Here is a 14,728-nt window from a genome sequence, read left to right on the forward strand (position 1 = left end):
CCTATCCAGTCTCTAATTATTTAAGGTAATATTTTTATTTTTTGAGACAGTCTTGCTTTGTCGCCCAAGCTGGAGTGGAGTGGCACGATCTCAGCTCACTGTAACTTTCATTTTCCAGGTTCAAGTGATTCTCTTGCCTCAGCCTCTCGAGTAGCTGGGATTACAGGTGTATGCCACCACCCCCAGCTAATTTTTGTATTTTTAGTAGAGACAGGGTTTCACCATGTTGCCCATGCTGGTCTCAAACTCCTGACCTCAAGTGATCTGCCCACCTCGGCCTCCCAAAGTGTTGGGATTACAGGTGTGAGCCATCGTGCCCAGCCCTATTTAAGGTAATATTTACTGAGTACTTACAACATATGTGCCTGGTGCTGGTGAAAGATACATTAGTGAGTAGAACAGACCCAATTCCTGCACTCCAGTCCCACTCACTTGGAAATCCTGACTATGAGTCACAAAATCTCAGGGCCACTGGTGGGGATGGGGTGGGTGTGCTTGGCATTCCAGAGGCAAGAGAGCCATCCTGGCAGTGCTGGGTCTCTTCCATTTGGAATCCCTAACTCTTAAGTTCTCTGGGGATACTGTATGGACACAGAGTTCCCTCTGGTTAAGGTCAGAACTCTGATTCACTTCAGCTTTCTTCTTCCCACCAATGCCAAAAGTCGAAGAAATAAACACAACAGGTTAGAAGGACAACCTTGAGCTGCCTGCAGTTTATTTATAAAGTACAACGTACACTTACTGGGCTTGGCCTTTTTTATTTTTACTCTTTGCCTTCCTTTCCACCCAGCCAAGATTTTTGCTTGCTCTCATCTGGGAGTTGAGCCGATTTCACAAATCTATCTGCTCTCGGCTGTGATGAGCCAAATACTAGCACAACCTTCCCTGGACCTGAGGGTGGCTTCATCTTAGAAGGCTCATAAGGATCCTACTGAAGCAAATGACTCTGCTCCAGTCAGCTCAGGCCTCTGTGGAACAAAGAAACTCGTGTCCTTCTTGGAGTGCTGCCTTCATCTCCTTGAACTGAGCCAACTGGCAGGCCTCCTCCAGCCCCAGCCAGCGGTAGGCTTGGTGCTCATGGGAGAGGCAGATCTCCACATCATAGTCCTTCACCTCTGCCAGCCAGTAAATGACTGTTTTAGGCTTGTTCCTGGCCACATAATTGAGTTCTCTTTTGAACCCCTCAATGATGGTCAGCTGGCCTGCTTCTATGCCCGCTTCCTCTTGAGTCTCCCTCAGCGCTGTTTCCAAGTCATCCTCTCCTGGTTCCACATGGCCTAGTTAGGAGAAAATAGGAAGAAAAGGAGGAGGAGATCTTCCAAAGTTCCCAAAGCTGGATTTTCCAGACAATATATTTATTTTTTTGAGACAAGGACTCACTCTGTTGCCCAGGCCAGAGTGCAGTAGTGCAATCAGCTCACCGCAGCCTTGAATTCCTGGGCTCAAGTGATCCTCCCACCTCAGCCTCCTGAGTAGTTAGAACAACAGGCATGTGCCACCATGCCCAGTTAATTTTTTGTTTACTTATTTATTTGGTAAATATGGGGTCTCACTATATTTCCCAGGCTGGTCTCAAACTCCTGGCCTCAAGTCATCCTCCTGCCTCAGCCTCCCAAAGTGCTGAGATTACAGGTATGAGCCACCACACCCAGCCATTCAGTGACTTTTCTAGGTGTTCCTAGGCTAAAGGAAGCCTGGAGATTGGCAATATCCTAACATGCCTGGGAAGGGGGTACAGGGCAGGTAGTGTCTAGTTCTTGGGGTTTGAGCAATCCCACCTTCCCACTCCATCTTCTCTGCAGAGAGTGAAACAGACCATGTGTATAGCAAGTCAGGTTTAGAATACTGCTCTTTGATGGTATGAGATGACCTTCTTCAGATGTCTGTTTTCTTATTCTTTGGAACTTTCTTCATCCCACGCTCTAAGGAATTGCTTTTCTATTGGAGACCTTAAAGTGACCTTTTCCAAGGAGGGGGAAGTCCCTTCTTAACAAGTGGAAGTTAGCTGACGAGGAAGTACTTTGCCTACAATCCAGTGAGGACTTAACATTGTCTGCAGGTGGACCCTGACATTCCAGGGCCAAAAGACAGGCTCAAAACCCTGCACAGCTGAATGAGCAGCTGTTTCCATGAAGCTACCAGGCTTTTTCCAAATTGTTTTCCTCTTTCTTACTGGGCAAGGCCAGATTTCAGTTTCATAGGGAAACCCTTGATGGGAACTTAGACTAAGGGCCAGCTGAGAACCACTTCTAAGAAAATGTGTTAGCAACACCCAAACCCAAGAAGACAGCTGCCAAGAAACTGCTGTGGGAGAACTTGAAGCTCTGCAGGCTGGAGCAGCTCTCAGTTTTACCTCTAGGCCCCTCCCACACATCCTCAGCTTCCCCAGAAGGGGTAAGGACTGGGAAGGGTCTGGCAGACTCTGTCTACACTTGGCTCCAGTAAGTTTCTAGGGAGGCCTCCTGGCTCACAGGCTCATAGGGAGCAGAATCTCTCAGTTGTTCCCTCCTTGGTTTGGAGATGGGGGACCTCCTCCTTCCCAGGGGTCTACAATGCCCAGAGCCAGTTGCTGCACAAAAAACTCCCCAGGGGCCGGGTGCAGTGGCTCATGCCTGTAATCCCAGCACTTTGGGAGGCTGAGGCGGGTGGATCATCTGAGGTCAGGAGTTTGAGACCAGCCTGGCCAACATGGTGAAACCCTGTCTCTACTAAAAATAAAATAATGAGTTGGACGTGGTAGCGGGCGCCTGTAATCCCAGATACTTGGGAGGCTGAGGCAGGAGAATCACTTGAGCCCGGGAGATGGAGGTTGCAGTGAGCCGAGATTGTGCCATTGTACTCCAGCTCGGGCAACACAGGGAGACTCGTCTCAAACAAACAAACAAACAAAAAAACCCAGAAACTTAGTACTTAAAAACCATTCTAGCTTACAGCTTCTAGGGAATTTTCTCTGCACAAGCACCTCCTATAGTGGTGTACACAAAGATAGGTAATGCATCGGGGGAGCAAGATGGGAGGGATGCTGCTAGTGACGGGTGATACTGATTCTGGACGTCCTACCTCCCCTCAGAGGTGTATGGAAGTCCCTGAGCACACCCCTCCCAGGGGCATCTATTCAGTATTCTGCCCATCAGTGTCAATTAACAGGGTAGCTTCTGCTGAAGCAGGAAAGGATTAGGAGAGGTCCACTGACATCAGGTAGAGAGAGGAACAAGGCAGTGTGACTCAGGTGATCTGGAGACAAGTGTGACTATTCCTATTCATAGTATTTGTGAAGCTTCTGTCTCTTTTCTCACCTTGTTTCTCCCCAGTACAACTCAAACATGCAAAATTTATTTCCGGTTCCCATTTCCTTATTTTCCTTCAATCCTGGATCTTTGTCCAACCCTTCTAACCCCACTCCCTTTTAAAGTCCCTGCTTTTGGCCAGGTGTGGTGGCTCACGCCTATAATTCCAGCACTTTGGGAGACCAACTGGGCAGATCACTTGAGCCCAGGAGTTCAAGACCAGCCTGGGCAATACAGTAAGACCCTGTCTCTATAAAATAATAATAATAATAATAACAAAATAATTTAAAAAATAAAGTCCCTGCTTCCTTCTGTCTGAGAGCTATTCCTCATTCCTGCAGGCACCTGAGCCACAGTCTGTCCCTCCCAACTCAAACCATCCCAATGGCCTCAGCTAAGAAGGGCTCCTTTTTCCCATTTCTGCCCACACAGCCTGGCTTCTCTTTCAGGACTAAATGACTGCAGCTTTCTTACTCTTAGAGGTGGGGTCAGAAGTACTGGTGGATGAAAACTGGCCAGCTTACAAACAGATCTTGGCTTGGCCTAAGGCCAAGTAGTCTTCACTGTTCTTTCCTCTGGAGACTTGGCCAACTCCACCCTCAGTGCTGAGTGATAGACTCAAGGCACAGGTAGCTAGCTGGTCAAGCTGCAATCCCAAGATCTCCATAATCTTTACAGCCTCCTGGTCTAAGAAGGCCCTGCCCATCCCCTCACTCCTCCACTTCTGCCACAATCTGCAGATGAATCTATGATCAGGGAGCCCAACTTCTCTATGCTCCAACTCAAAATACAACTATGTTCAGAAACACTGTAGAAGTCACACTCTCTGTGTTTAGTTCAAAAGAAAAACCAGGCCAGGTGCAGTGGCCCACGCTTGTAATCCTAGCACTTTGGGAGGCCCAGACGGGCAGATCACCTGAAGTCAGGAGTTTGAGACTAGCCTGGCCGACATGGTGAAATCCCGTCTCTACTAAAAATACAAAAATTAGCCGGGCGTGGTGGCGGGTGCCTGTAATCCCAGCTACTTGGGAGGCCGAAGCAGGAGAATTGCTTGAACCTGGGAGGTGGAGGTTGCAGTGAGCTGAGATTGCGCCACTGCACTCCAGCCTGGGAGACAAAGTGAGACTTCATCTCAAAAAATAAATAAATAAAAAGAAAAACCTAATGATAGGGACACTGAACTAGGAGTCAAAGGAAATTGATCAAATGAAATCAGAGACAGGCTAGAAGAAAACTTAGGATTTTCTTTCTTTTTTTTTTTTTGAGACAGGCTGTGTTGTCCAGGCTGGAGTGCTATGGCATGATCTCGGCTCACTGCAGCCTTGATCTGTCGAGCTGAAGTTATTCTCTAACCTCAGCCTCTTGAGTAGCTGGGACTACAGGTGTGCACCACTATGCCTGGCTAATTTTTGTATTTTTTGTAGAGAGAGGGTTTCGTCATTTTGCCCAGGCTGGTCTCGAGCTCCTAGGCTCAAGCAATCTGCCCACCTTGACCTCCAAAAGTGCTGGGATTATAGGCATGTGCCTGCCCCAAAACTTAGGATTTTCTAATCAAGCCCTTGTTTGATGAACAAGCCCTTGTTTGATGAAAAACCCAAAGCTCAGAGAGGTGGGCACACAGCTCAGTCAACCTCAAGGTCCCCAATTCCCTGCCCACTGGCTTTTCTCTTACCCAGCCGTTCACCACAGAGGTTGGAGAGCTGGTGAATGATACTCATAAAAACACCAGGTGCTGTTTCTACCCTGGAATTCAGTCACAGAATTCTATTTCCAGCTCTACTCTGGCCTGGTCTAGAGACCTTGTATATAGACAGGTTCAAGGCTCCTACCTTCCCTACCCCCTTTTGCTACATAGTCACTGGGAATCAAGCCTTGGGGAGGGCCTGGCTGGGTAGATTTCTGAGCAGCGCTTGGCAGTTTCCCAAGAGCTGGCCCCTCTGGCGTCTACCTTTGGGAGGAGTCCAGTGATGAATGCCATCTGATGCCTGCAGCAGTAAAAACTCAATTGTATTGTTGTCCACTTTGGGAATGAGGCATCTTCGGAAGATGATCAAGCCACATGCTCTCAGGGCCATGGTCTTATCCTAAGGACTTAACAAAGAAGATACAGAATATTGGGAAGTTACACAAAATAGGAAGCTCCATACTGGGGGGTAGCAATCTGGTGCTGGACAGTAGCACAGACTAGCTAACTGTGATCTCATAGCCCACAGAAAAAGGCAGCATGCCCAGGACCAATGGAGGGCATCCAGGAATCAGAGACTGACCTTTGTGTGTAACTGCAGGACCTTGGCAACTACCCTCAATGTGGTAGTTCAATGTGGCCTCTATTCCAACACCTCCAGGGCTCCCTGTAAAACAGGGCTGGCATGCGTTTGTTATGACACTGGAGATCCTCAGAAGCAAACGCACTGAAACAAGAGAGATGCTGGGAATGGGAGAGAGGCAGTACAAGTTTTATCATCAAACCCGTAACCCCATTTGCCCCAGCCCATATCCTGAGCCCCTGAAGCGCACAGCCCACCAACAATGTGGTTTCTGACAATGCAGAGGTCATCTACGGAGGAGGGTAACTTCATACAGAAAAAAATATTTCATTGAGTTTTTCTTTTGAGACAGGGTCTCACTACATTGCCCAGGAAGTGATCCACCTACCTCAGCCTCCCAATGTGTTGGGATTATAGGCATGAGCCACCATGCCCAGCCTGATACTTTTTTAGTCTTTTATTTTATCCATTTTTTGTTTTAAGAGACAGGGACTCACTATGTTGCCTAGAATGGCCTCAAACTCCCGGACAGAAGTGGTCCTCCCCCCGGGTGGATCATGAGGTCAAGAGATCGAGACCATCCTGGCCAACATGGTGAAACCCTGTCTCTACTAAAACTACAAAAATTAGCCGGGCATGGTGGCACGTGCCTGTAACCCCAGCTACTCGGAAGGCTGAGGCAGGAGAATCGCCTGAACCCAGGAGGTGGAGGTTGCGGTTGTGGTGAGCCGAGATCGGACCACTGCACTCCAGCTTGGCGACACAGCAAGACTCTGTCTCAAAAAAAAAAAAAGAAAAGAAAAAAAAAGAAAGTGGTCCTTCCCCTCAGCCTCCCAAGCAGCTGGCAATACAGGCACATGCCACCATTGCCTGACACTGCTGGTGCCCGGGGGTAGCAGAGCTGATGCAGAGAGGGCGGCTGGAGCAGGAGCTGCTATCCTCCATGGCCCCTTTGCTGGTGCTCAATCAGGATGAGTTTGCAGCTGTCAAAGGCATAAAAATCAGGCCCAAACAGAAACCTACTCCAGGGCAATTCTCAGGACTGCCAACAGATGGTAACGTTACTCTAGAGAATAGCAGTTTCTCACCAAAAACCAAACCCAACACCAAGATCTTTCCAAGCTTTTCCAAACCTGTAACAAAAGTTTTTAAGGATTGGAAATAATCTGAAAGGGGATTTCTGAAATGATCTGTGCTCTCATATACCGTTGGTAGAAAAGTAGATTAGCATATCCCCTTAGGAGGGCAATTTGATAATAATTATCAAAACATAAAATGCACATTCCCTAAGAGTCAGCAATACCATTTCTAGCCACTCTCACATAAGAAATATAGGTTTAAGGCCAGGCACAGTGGCTCAAGCCTGTAATCCCAGCACTTTGGGAGGCCCAGACGGGCAGATCACGAGGTCAGGAGATTGAGACCATCCTGGCTAACCTGGTGAAACCCCGTCTCTACTAAAAACATACAAAAAACTAGCCGGGCGAGGTGGCGGGCGCCTGTAGTCCCAGCTACTCGGGAGGCTGAGGCAGGAGAATGGCGTAAAACCAGGGAGGTGGAGCTTGTAGTGAGCTGAGATCCGGCCACTGCACTCCAGTCTGGGCGACAGAGCAAAACTCCGTCTCAAAAAAAAAAAAAGAAATATAGGTTTAAGATGTACACACAACGATGTTCACTACAACTTTGTTTGCAATATCAAAAAGGAAAAGAGCCAGAAACAAATATCCATCAATATGGGAATGGGCAAAAAGTATAGTATATCTATATGATGAAATAGTATGAAGCCATTAAAAAAATGAGGTCGAGGCTGGGTTCAGTGGCTCATGCCTTTAATCTCAGCATTCTGGGAGGCTGAGGCAGGAGGATTGCCTGAGTCCCGGAGTTCGAGACCAGCCTGGACAACATAGTAAGACCTCATCTCTACAAAAAAACAGAAAAAAATTAGCCAGGTGTGGTGGCATGCACCTGCAGTTCCAGCTACTTGGGAGGCCAAGGTGGGAAGACTGCTTGAGCCTGGAAGGATGAGGCTGTGGTGAGCCATGTTTGCACCACTGTACTCCAGCCTGGGCAATACAGTGAGACCTTGTCTCAAAAATAAAAGAAAAAGAAAAAAAAAATTAGGTCAAGCCTAATGTGCTGCTTGTAAGAAAAATTTTTAGACACATGAAAAGAAGATAGTTCTGAATAGTATGTATAATGAAATCCCTGTTTGAGTTTACAGAATCATATATAAAGTGGTAGGCTTTCATTAAACACCATGTTCTATTTTCCTGGACTCCCTATTTGTGCCAAGATCTTACCCCATTCCAGAAGCCAAAAGGAAGCACCCCATCACTGTAGAACTGGTGAACAAGGATTTCATATTATTGGTCCATGGCTGAGGCAGAAACAGGTAGCTGATCCCATGCCCTCCCTACAAAGATGCTCAAAAAGCATTAGAAAGTTATAGATGTAGGGTACCTTGCTCCTGCCTCAGGTCCCATGGAAAGAATGTTAGAACCCCTAAATAAGCTTAGGGATCCAAGACTAGAGGGCACAGTGCCCTGCCTAAGACAGGAACTCCATATCACTGCCACCATCAGCACAGCGTGGACAAGCAAAGATGCCTACATGGGGAGCCAAGAAAGACAAGCCTGCGATGGCCACATGGAACCACTGGGGAGAGGAGAGCAGCAGTGGGGTAGGGGAGGAATCTTAGGGTAGTGACAAGGGTATACCTTAGCAAGAATGTATTTCAGTGGATGCCAGTGTATTAGGGATGACCACATCTAAGAATCATATCAGCTAACAGTTCATCTCAATGGGGCCAGAAGAGCTAGGATCAGATGCTCATTCTCCACCTATATTCTGGACCCATGGAAAGAACAGTTCTTCTAGAAATACAGAACTCCTCACTGCTCTTTCAATTGCTTGACTTGAGCCAACTATTCTCTAGAATTCCTCCTACCCACTCTATACACACAACCTCCTACTCGTCAGAAGCAGCTCAGCTGTCACCTCCTTTGTGAAGCTTTCTGGCTTCTAATCACTCCATGTTCTGCGTCCTTAACATGGCTTGAACAAACTTAAAAGTTCAATCAGGGAAGCAAATGCTATGAGTGACAGAAAACTAAAGATTTATTATAAGGAGTAGACATTGTGTATCTTTAGAAGTTGGCGGAGAAATCCATGCAACTCTGTCGTCTCTGCACCTGGTGTTGGGCCTGAAGTCTGTGAGGCCAGCAGTTGGGAAGAAAACTGGATGTGAGGTGGAAGAGAACAAAGACAAACTGGAACCTCTGAGAACAAACTGGGATCTACAAGGACAACTGGAACTCATGAGGACAAACTGAAACCCACAGCTTCCTTTCACTGGCCCAAGCTCAGCGACTCAGGTGATCTGGAGAAGCTGGAGCCCTCTGCTACAAAGCTGACTGCACACACGGCCCAGGACTCAGAGGAGCTGAAGAAGGAAATTCAGTAGGAGCTGGGGGTGCTGGGGGCTGTGTGATGACCTTCACCAACAAGGTGAGCCAGCAGATCAGAGAGAAAGTACAGGCAATGCCACCATGCCTGGTACCCTGCTCTGTCCTTCACAGTGTACAGACCCAGCTCTGTCCTTCACAGTGTACCGGCTGCTACTTCAATTCAGCTTTCCAAATCTCTCACGAAATTTTCTTGTGGACAACCCTCACCTGGAAGCAGATGGGAAGGATACTGGGAATCCAGCTTAGCTAAACTACGCCACCACAAGCGCATATACCTAGTATAGTAAATCTCTGCTGCTACCTCTGGCGGGGAAGAGCCAGATTATAAGCTGTTTTCTTGGGACCCAGCACAGCAGTTCTGAACAGATGTTCATTGACTCAAAAGAACTCTCTCCCCACCTCCCACTCAAACAAATGTTTGAGTATGTTCTGGGGCCCTGGGAAATAGCCCAGTGTTTTCCTGAAGAGTGACATTTACATAAAAGTGAATGGAGCTATTGTTGGGGGTTTTCTGTTTTTCTGGAGACCACAAAGCTGAAACTGTCCACGGGTTTGAAAGTAGCCAGCTTTCACACACAGGCTCCAAGTGGATTCAAATCTCAGGGGGTTAAAGAACACAGCATCCAATATGCAAATATGCCTGCAGCCAGGATTGCGGAGGTGAGAACTCCAGGCTGACAGCAGGCAATTCACACTTCAAAAAAGTGGCAGAGTGCCTGAGGTGGTTAGAAAAAACCTGAACCAAAAAACCCTCAATGTCATCAGAAGGTTCCAGAAGCTAAGGAAAAATATTCTTGGCTTTCTCTATATATACAATTCCCTCAGAGCCTAGGAGGTTCGGGACCTAGGTACCAAAAAAAGAATTTACAAATACATGGCTATGCTGTTTGTTTCAATATTTTCATCAAATTAATCAGAGTAACTGTAAAAAGCCCTCAGAAATGTAATTTTAGGTACAGGTAGAGCTCTCCAAATTTTCCCTCTGACCTGTTCTTCATAGTCTAATATCCCTTTAGCAAAAACAGCATTTCATGCCGCGTTATCAATTAAGCATCTATATACACTCTGCCAGCTATACTGTGCAAAACTTTTGACAACTATTGTTTCTAAAGCTCAAAACGACCTTTCAAGAGAAGCATTATTGTATCCAGTTTACAAGGACACTGATATTATTTTAAAAGGTTAAAATACTTGCACAAGGGCATAGCTGGTCTGTAAATGGTGGGATCTCAATCCAAGTAAGTCTAACTCCAAAGTCTATAATTTTTGTCCCTATCATAGCTCTGTTCACCATGAAAGAGTAGGGCTTAGGACACAAATGGCCCTGAGAAAGGACAGACACAAATGATTTATAAAATCATTTCCAGTTTCAAAATTCCCAGTCTTTTTTTTTTGATAGGGTCTCTCTGTGTCATCCAGGCTGGAGGGCAACGGTATGATCACAGCTCACTGCAGTCTCAGGGCTCACTGCATCCCTTCTGGGCTCAAGGAATTTTCCTGTCTTAGCCACCTGGGTAGCTAGGACTACAAGCAGGAGCCATCACATCTGGCTAAATTTTAAAAACACTTTTTCTGTAGAGATGGGGTCTTGCTATGCTGACCAAACTAGTCTTGAAGTCCTGGCCTTAAACGATCTTCCCACTTTGGCCTCCCAAAGTGCTGGGATTACTGGTGCAAGTTACCGTGCCTGGCCCCAAATTCCCAGTCTTTAATCTATATTCATTTGGAGATTAAGATGTCAAGCTGGGATCATTTCCACCAAAAAGGTTTTAGCTGGGGGGGAGAGGGCCGTAGATGTTCAGTCCTGGTATCTGAAGGAGACTCTGAAGGAGGGGTAAAATGTAGCCTCAGGCTCCTAATACCACCTGTCTCATAAGGGTTTCTATGTGTCCTCTCCTCTTTTCTGGGAAGCAGGAACCTAAAACGACATGTTCCACTTAACTTAGGGCACTAGTGCCCAGAAAATTTGCCCAGGCCCTCCTCCAAATGAGGAGGAAGGCCAACTGTTTGCCTGCCCACAAGCAGTTCTATGTGACTGCAATTCTATGTGACTACTCCTTCACCTCCCACATCATAATCATCTTTTCTCCAATTTGCCAGTTTCTTTCTTCCCTTTTGGAGTGGACAGAAATGAGGCACCCACCCATGAGTAAAGCTCTTTCTTGTGAGAACAATAGCAAAAGGAAGAGAAGAAAAAAGAAAGAAATGCAAAAAAAAAGCCCCAACTACCATGAATAAATTGAGACAAAGAAAATATTCCCTCAAATGCACCTTTCCCTGGACATCTGCCACTCCAATCTTCTTGCAGAGATGAAGCTGCTGAGTCATTTTTCTATTTTTGCTGTTGGCTGAGGGAGGAAACAGGAGATTTTACCTATAATGGCATAAATATTGGCTTCTAGGATAAGGCCAAAGTCAGACAAGGTTGGGACAAAAATCATTCTTAGCGAAGGGGATTTGTTAAGCAGCCTATTAGTGCCATCTGCTGTACAATTCTAGAAAGCTAACTTGGGGAATTGTAACATTAAAGCCTGAAGCCTTTAGGGGTTCAAAAGCCTTTAGGAGTAAACAAAAACCCTAAAGGGGTTTTGTTGACTCATCTCATATCTGTTGTGCGTATCCCATGCGACAAACAGCGTGAAGGATTGACAGATAGATATGAAGCTGAATACGACAAAGCACCAACTTCCTAGAGATTCACAGACTAGTGAAGGTGGAAGACATTCCAACAGACAAGTTACAGTGTGTTTTGTGCAACATAAGATGGAAAAGCAGCAAAGAAGCATCTTTAGGTTAACGAGGTACCCCATAAGGATTCTGATGGGTCGCTAGTTTACCAGGGAGAAGGGAGGCAGATGCAAGGCACTGCCAGCAAAGGGAAGAGTGTGGGCAACACCGTCAAGCGCAAAATGACATCTCACTGGTAAACGGCTTGGTTTATATTCTGTAGGCAATGAAGCCTCTGACTGGTCTTAGGCAAGGATATAATTTGGTCAGACTGACATTTTACAAAGACATTCTAGCTGCAAGCAAGGTGGGGAATGAATTACGACAGACTGGAAGCAGAGAGATTAACCAGTTACAAGTCCACTGCAACAGACCAGTTAACAAATGATTCTAGTTAGATCAAGGCAGAGGCTGTGAGAAAGGAAAGGAAGGGATGAATCTGAGAGATATTTCAAAGTAAAACGGACAATATTGGTATTTCATTGTCTAAGGGACAGAGAGATGTTTCATAAGCCAAGGGAAAGAGAAAGGCTTTGGTTTGAGTGCCTGGGTGGAAGACGGGGTGCAAGTGAATCATTTGTTCGGGAAAAGTTGAATTAGAAGTGCTGTAGTCTACCCATAAGATAAATGAACAGATGTGACTAAAGTTCAGTGATCCTCTCATCCCATTTCTTCATTTCCCAAGGTGGGAATTTTCTTTTTTAAAATCATTTTTATTAAAACAATTTTTTCTCTCCTCCCCTCTCTACCAAGACCATGGTGAAAATTTTCTATTAGAGCAAGATATAGCTCCTACCATAGGTACCTCGGCAGCCTACATTCCCTCCAATTTAGGTAGGTCAAGCTGTCCAACCTGCCCCTGCATCTATCTGGTATTCCAAGCATTTTCATCCTCCTTTAATCAGAAACACAGAAGAGCATGGCTGTCTATGCAGTCAGAAAGGCCTAGCTATTGAAGTTAATAGTTGTTACTTAGAGCAATATACTTAACTTCGTCATTGGTAAAATGAAGTTAACACCTACTTTTCATGGTTGTTGTGGAGTTTATAAATGATATATATAGAGAAAGGGTCTGACATTATCAGAGGTACTAAATATATGAGTTATTCTTACCCACGTGTCATAAAAGATCATCAGAAAGCGTCTCTGTTGTAAAGAAATGACTTTTCATTTTGTCTGTAAAACTGCTGAACACTGTTCACCACAGTATATATATTCCTTATAAGGTCCCACAGCATAAATTCCTTTTAATATAGAAACTAGAAAAATAATGTATCTTTTGAAGAATGGATTTGTTTCCTTATTAGTAAGAATTAACTGTTTTCCCTTAACTGACTAATTTTGGGCAAAATTGGGTACTCAATAACAGTAAGTACACCAACCCACTGACCAGTGTATTTGCCTGTTCTTATTATAAGGATAATAGTTACCATTTTTTAAGAAGTTACTACTTGCCAGGCGTTGTGTCAAGTGCTTTACCTTCATTATTTCACTTAATCTTCACAACAACCCGCTGAGGCATTAGTGCCATTTTTCAGAGGAGTAGAAAGGGAACTATGGCTCAGAGATGTCTGGGTAGTGATTCAAATGTAGGTCTGCCTGACTCCTAACATCATTGATCTTAACCTCGACTTTATTTATTTATTTATTTATTTATTTTTTTGAGACGGAGTCTCGCTCTGTAGCCCGGGTTGGAGTGCAGTGGCCGGATCTCAGCTCACTGCAAGCTCCGCCTCCCGGGTTTACGCCATTCTCCTGCCTCAGCCTCCGGAGTAGCTGGGACTATAGGCGCCCGCCACCTCGCCCGGCTAGATTTTTGTATTTTTTTAGTAGAGACGGGGTTTCACCGTGTTAGCCAGGATGGTCTCGATCTCCTGACCTCGTGATCCGCCCATCTCGGCCTCCCAAAGTGCTGGGATTACAGGCTTGAGCCACCGCGCCCGGCCAACCTCGACTTTATAATAGCGTTTTACATTTGACAATTTGATTTCATTTTTTTTTTTTTTTTTTTTTTTTGAGACGGAGTATCGCTCTGTCGCCCAGGCTGGAATGCAGTGGCGCAATCTCGGCTCGCTGCAAGCTCCGTCTCCCGGGTTCATGCCATTCTCCTGCCTCAGCCTCCCGAGTAGCTGGGACTATAGGAGCCCGCCACGACGCCCGGCTAATTTTTGTATTTTTTTTTTTTTTTAGTAGAGACGGGGTTTCACCGTGTTAGCCAGGATGGTCTCGATCTCCCGACCTCGTGATCCGCCCGCCTTGGCCTCCCAAAGTGCTGGGATTACAAAGCGTGAGCCACCGCACCCGGCCTGCATTCACTTTAAGCTGTCAATTTTTTTTTTTTTTTTTTTTAAGGCGGTGAGGTTCTCGTTCGACTTTCTTTACTTCTGCTATAACTACCACGATATTACCCATTCAATAATTGAAGCAATTAGAAAACATAAAATCTCTTTTGGAAAGCAGGCGGGGCTTAACGGGTAACAACAAAGTGAAATTGAGGCCCAGGGAGGGTCAGGTTCGGCGCCCGGGCCTCTGGGCCCTAAACCTGGACCTCTCCTGCCTCTGGGATTTGGACGACCCATCCCATCCCCACTCGGATGGGGGCAATCAAGGCTCACAGGGTCAGGGAACCTCCCTTCTCCCAGTGCAGACAGGAAAACTGAGGTCCTGAGAGCGGATGAGACCTCGCCTGCCCACACCTCAATGCCAACCTGGAGGAGGGCACATCCATCTCGGGCCCTGCAAAGACCGGAGGCAGATTCCCATCGCTCCAAGGCTCATTTCCTCCACTGAGAACTAAATTCAAGTGGACCCTAACGATACTCACCAGAAGCAGAGGGAAGCAGGAGGCGGATCTTGGACGGAAATTGGAAGTACACCGGCCAATCAAAAGAGCCTGGTTACGCTTGGGACTACCAATAGAATTTGGCAGAAGGCTCTTCGACCCGCCTCAAGGGTACCTGTCTCTCACAGAGAACGTCGC

The 14,728-nt window shown here is 46.2% G+C and overlaps 1 protein-coding gene across 5 annotated transcripts; it reads right to left on the minus strand.

Annotated features, from left to right (window-relative positions):
- Positions 1-684: 684 nt before the first annotated feature.
- Positions 685-14,667, minus strand: NUDT2 (nudix hydrolase 2). Of its 5 annotated transcripts, none has more exons than XM_010385771.2 (4): positions 14,573-14,667; positions 5,555-5,698; positions 5,236-5,378; positions 685-1,277 (listed from the first exon to the last, which is right to left on the minus strand). In XM_010385771.2, exons 3-4 carry the CDS (start codon positions 5,360-5,362, stop codon positions 961-963), a joined length of 444 nt encoding a protein of 147 aa, XP_010384073.1. In that variant the 5' UTR covers positions 5,363-5,378; positions 5,555-5,698; positions 14,573-14,667; the 3' UTR covers positions 685-960. The 5 variants fall into 5 exon arrangements, with proteins under 5 accessions (XP_010384073.1, XP_030776131.1, XP_010384074.1 ...); XM_030920271.1 differs by having other exon boundaries at positions 5,555-5,715; positions 14,573-14,591; XM_010385772.2 differs by lacking the exon at positions 14,573-14,667 and adding an exon at positions 11,293-11,369.
- Between the last annotated feature and the right edge of the window lie 61 nt (positions 14,668-14,728).

The sequence above is a fragment of the Rhinopithecus roxellana genome, chromosome 16 (assembly GCF_007565055.1).
Source record: "Rhinopithecus roxellana isolate Shanxi Qingling chromosome 16, ASM756505v1, whole genome shotgun sequence".
Classification (NCBI taxonomy): domain Eukaryota; kingdom Metazoa; phylum Chordata; class Mammalia; order Primates; family Cercopithecidae; genus Rhinopithecus; species Rhinopithecus roxellana.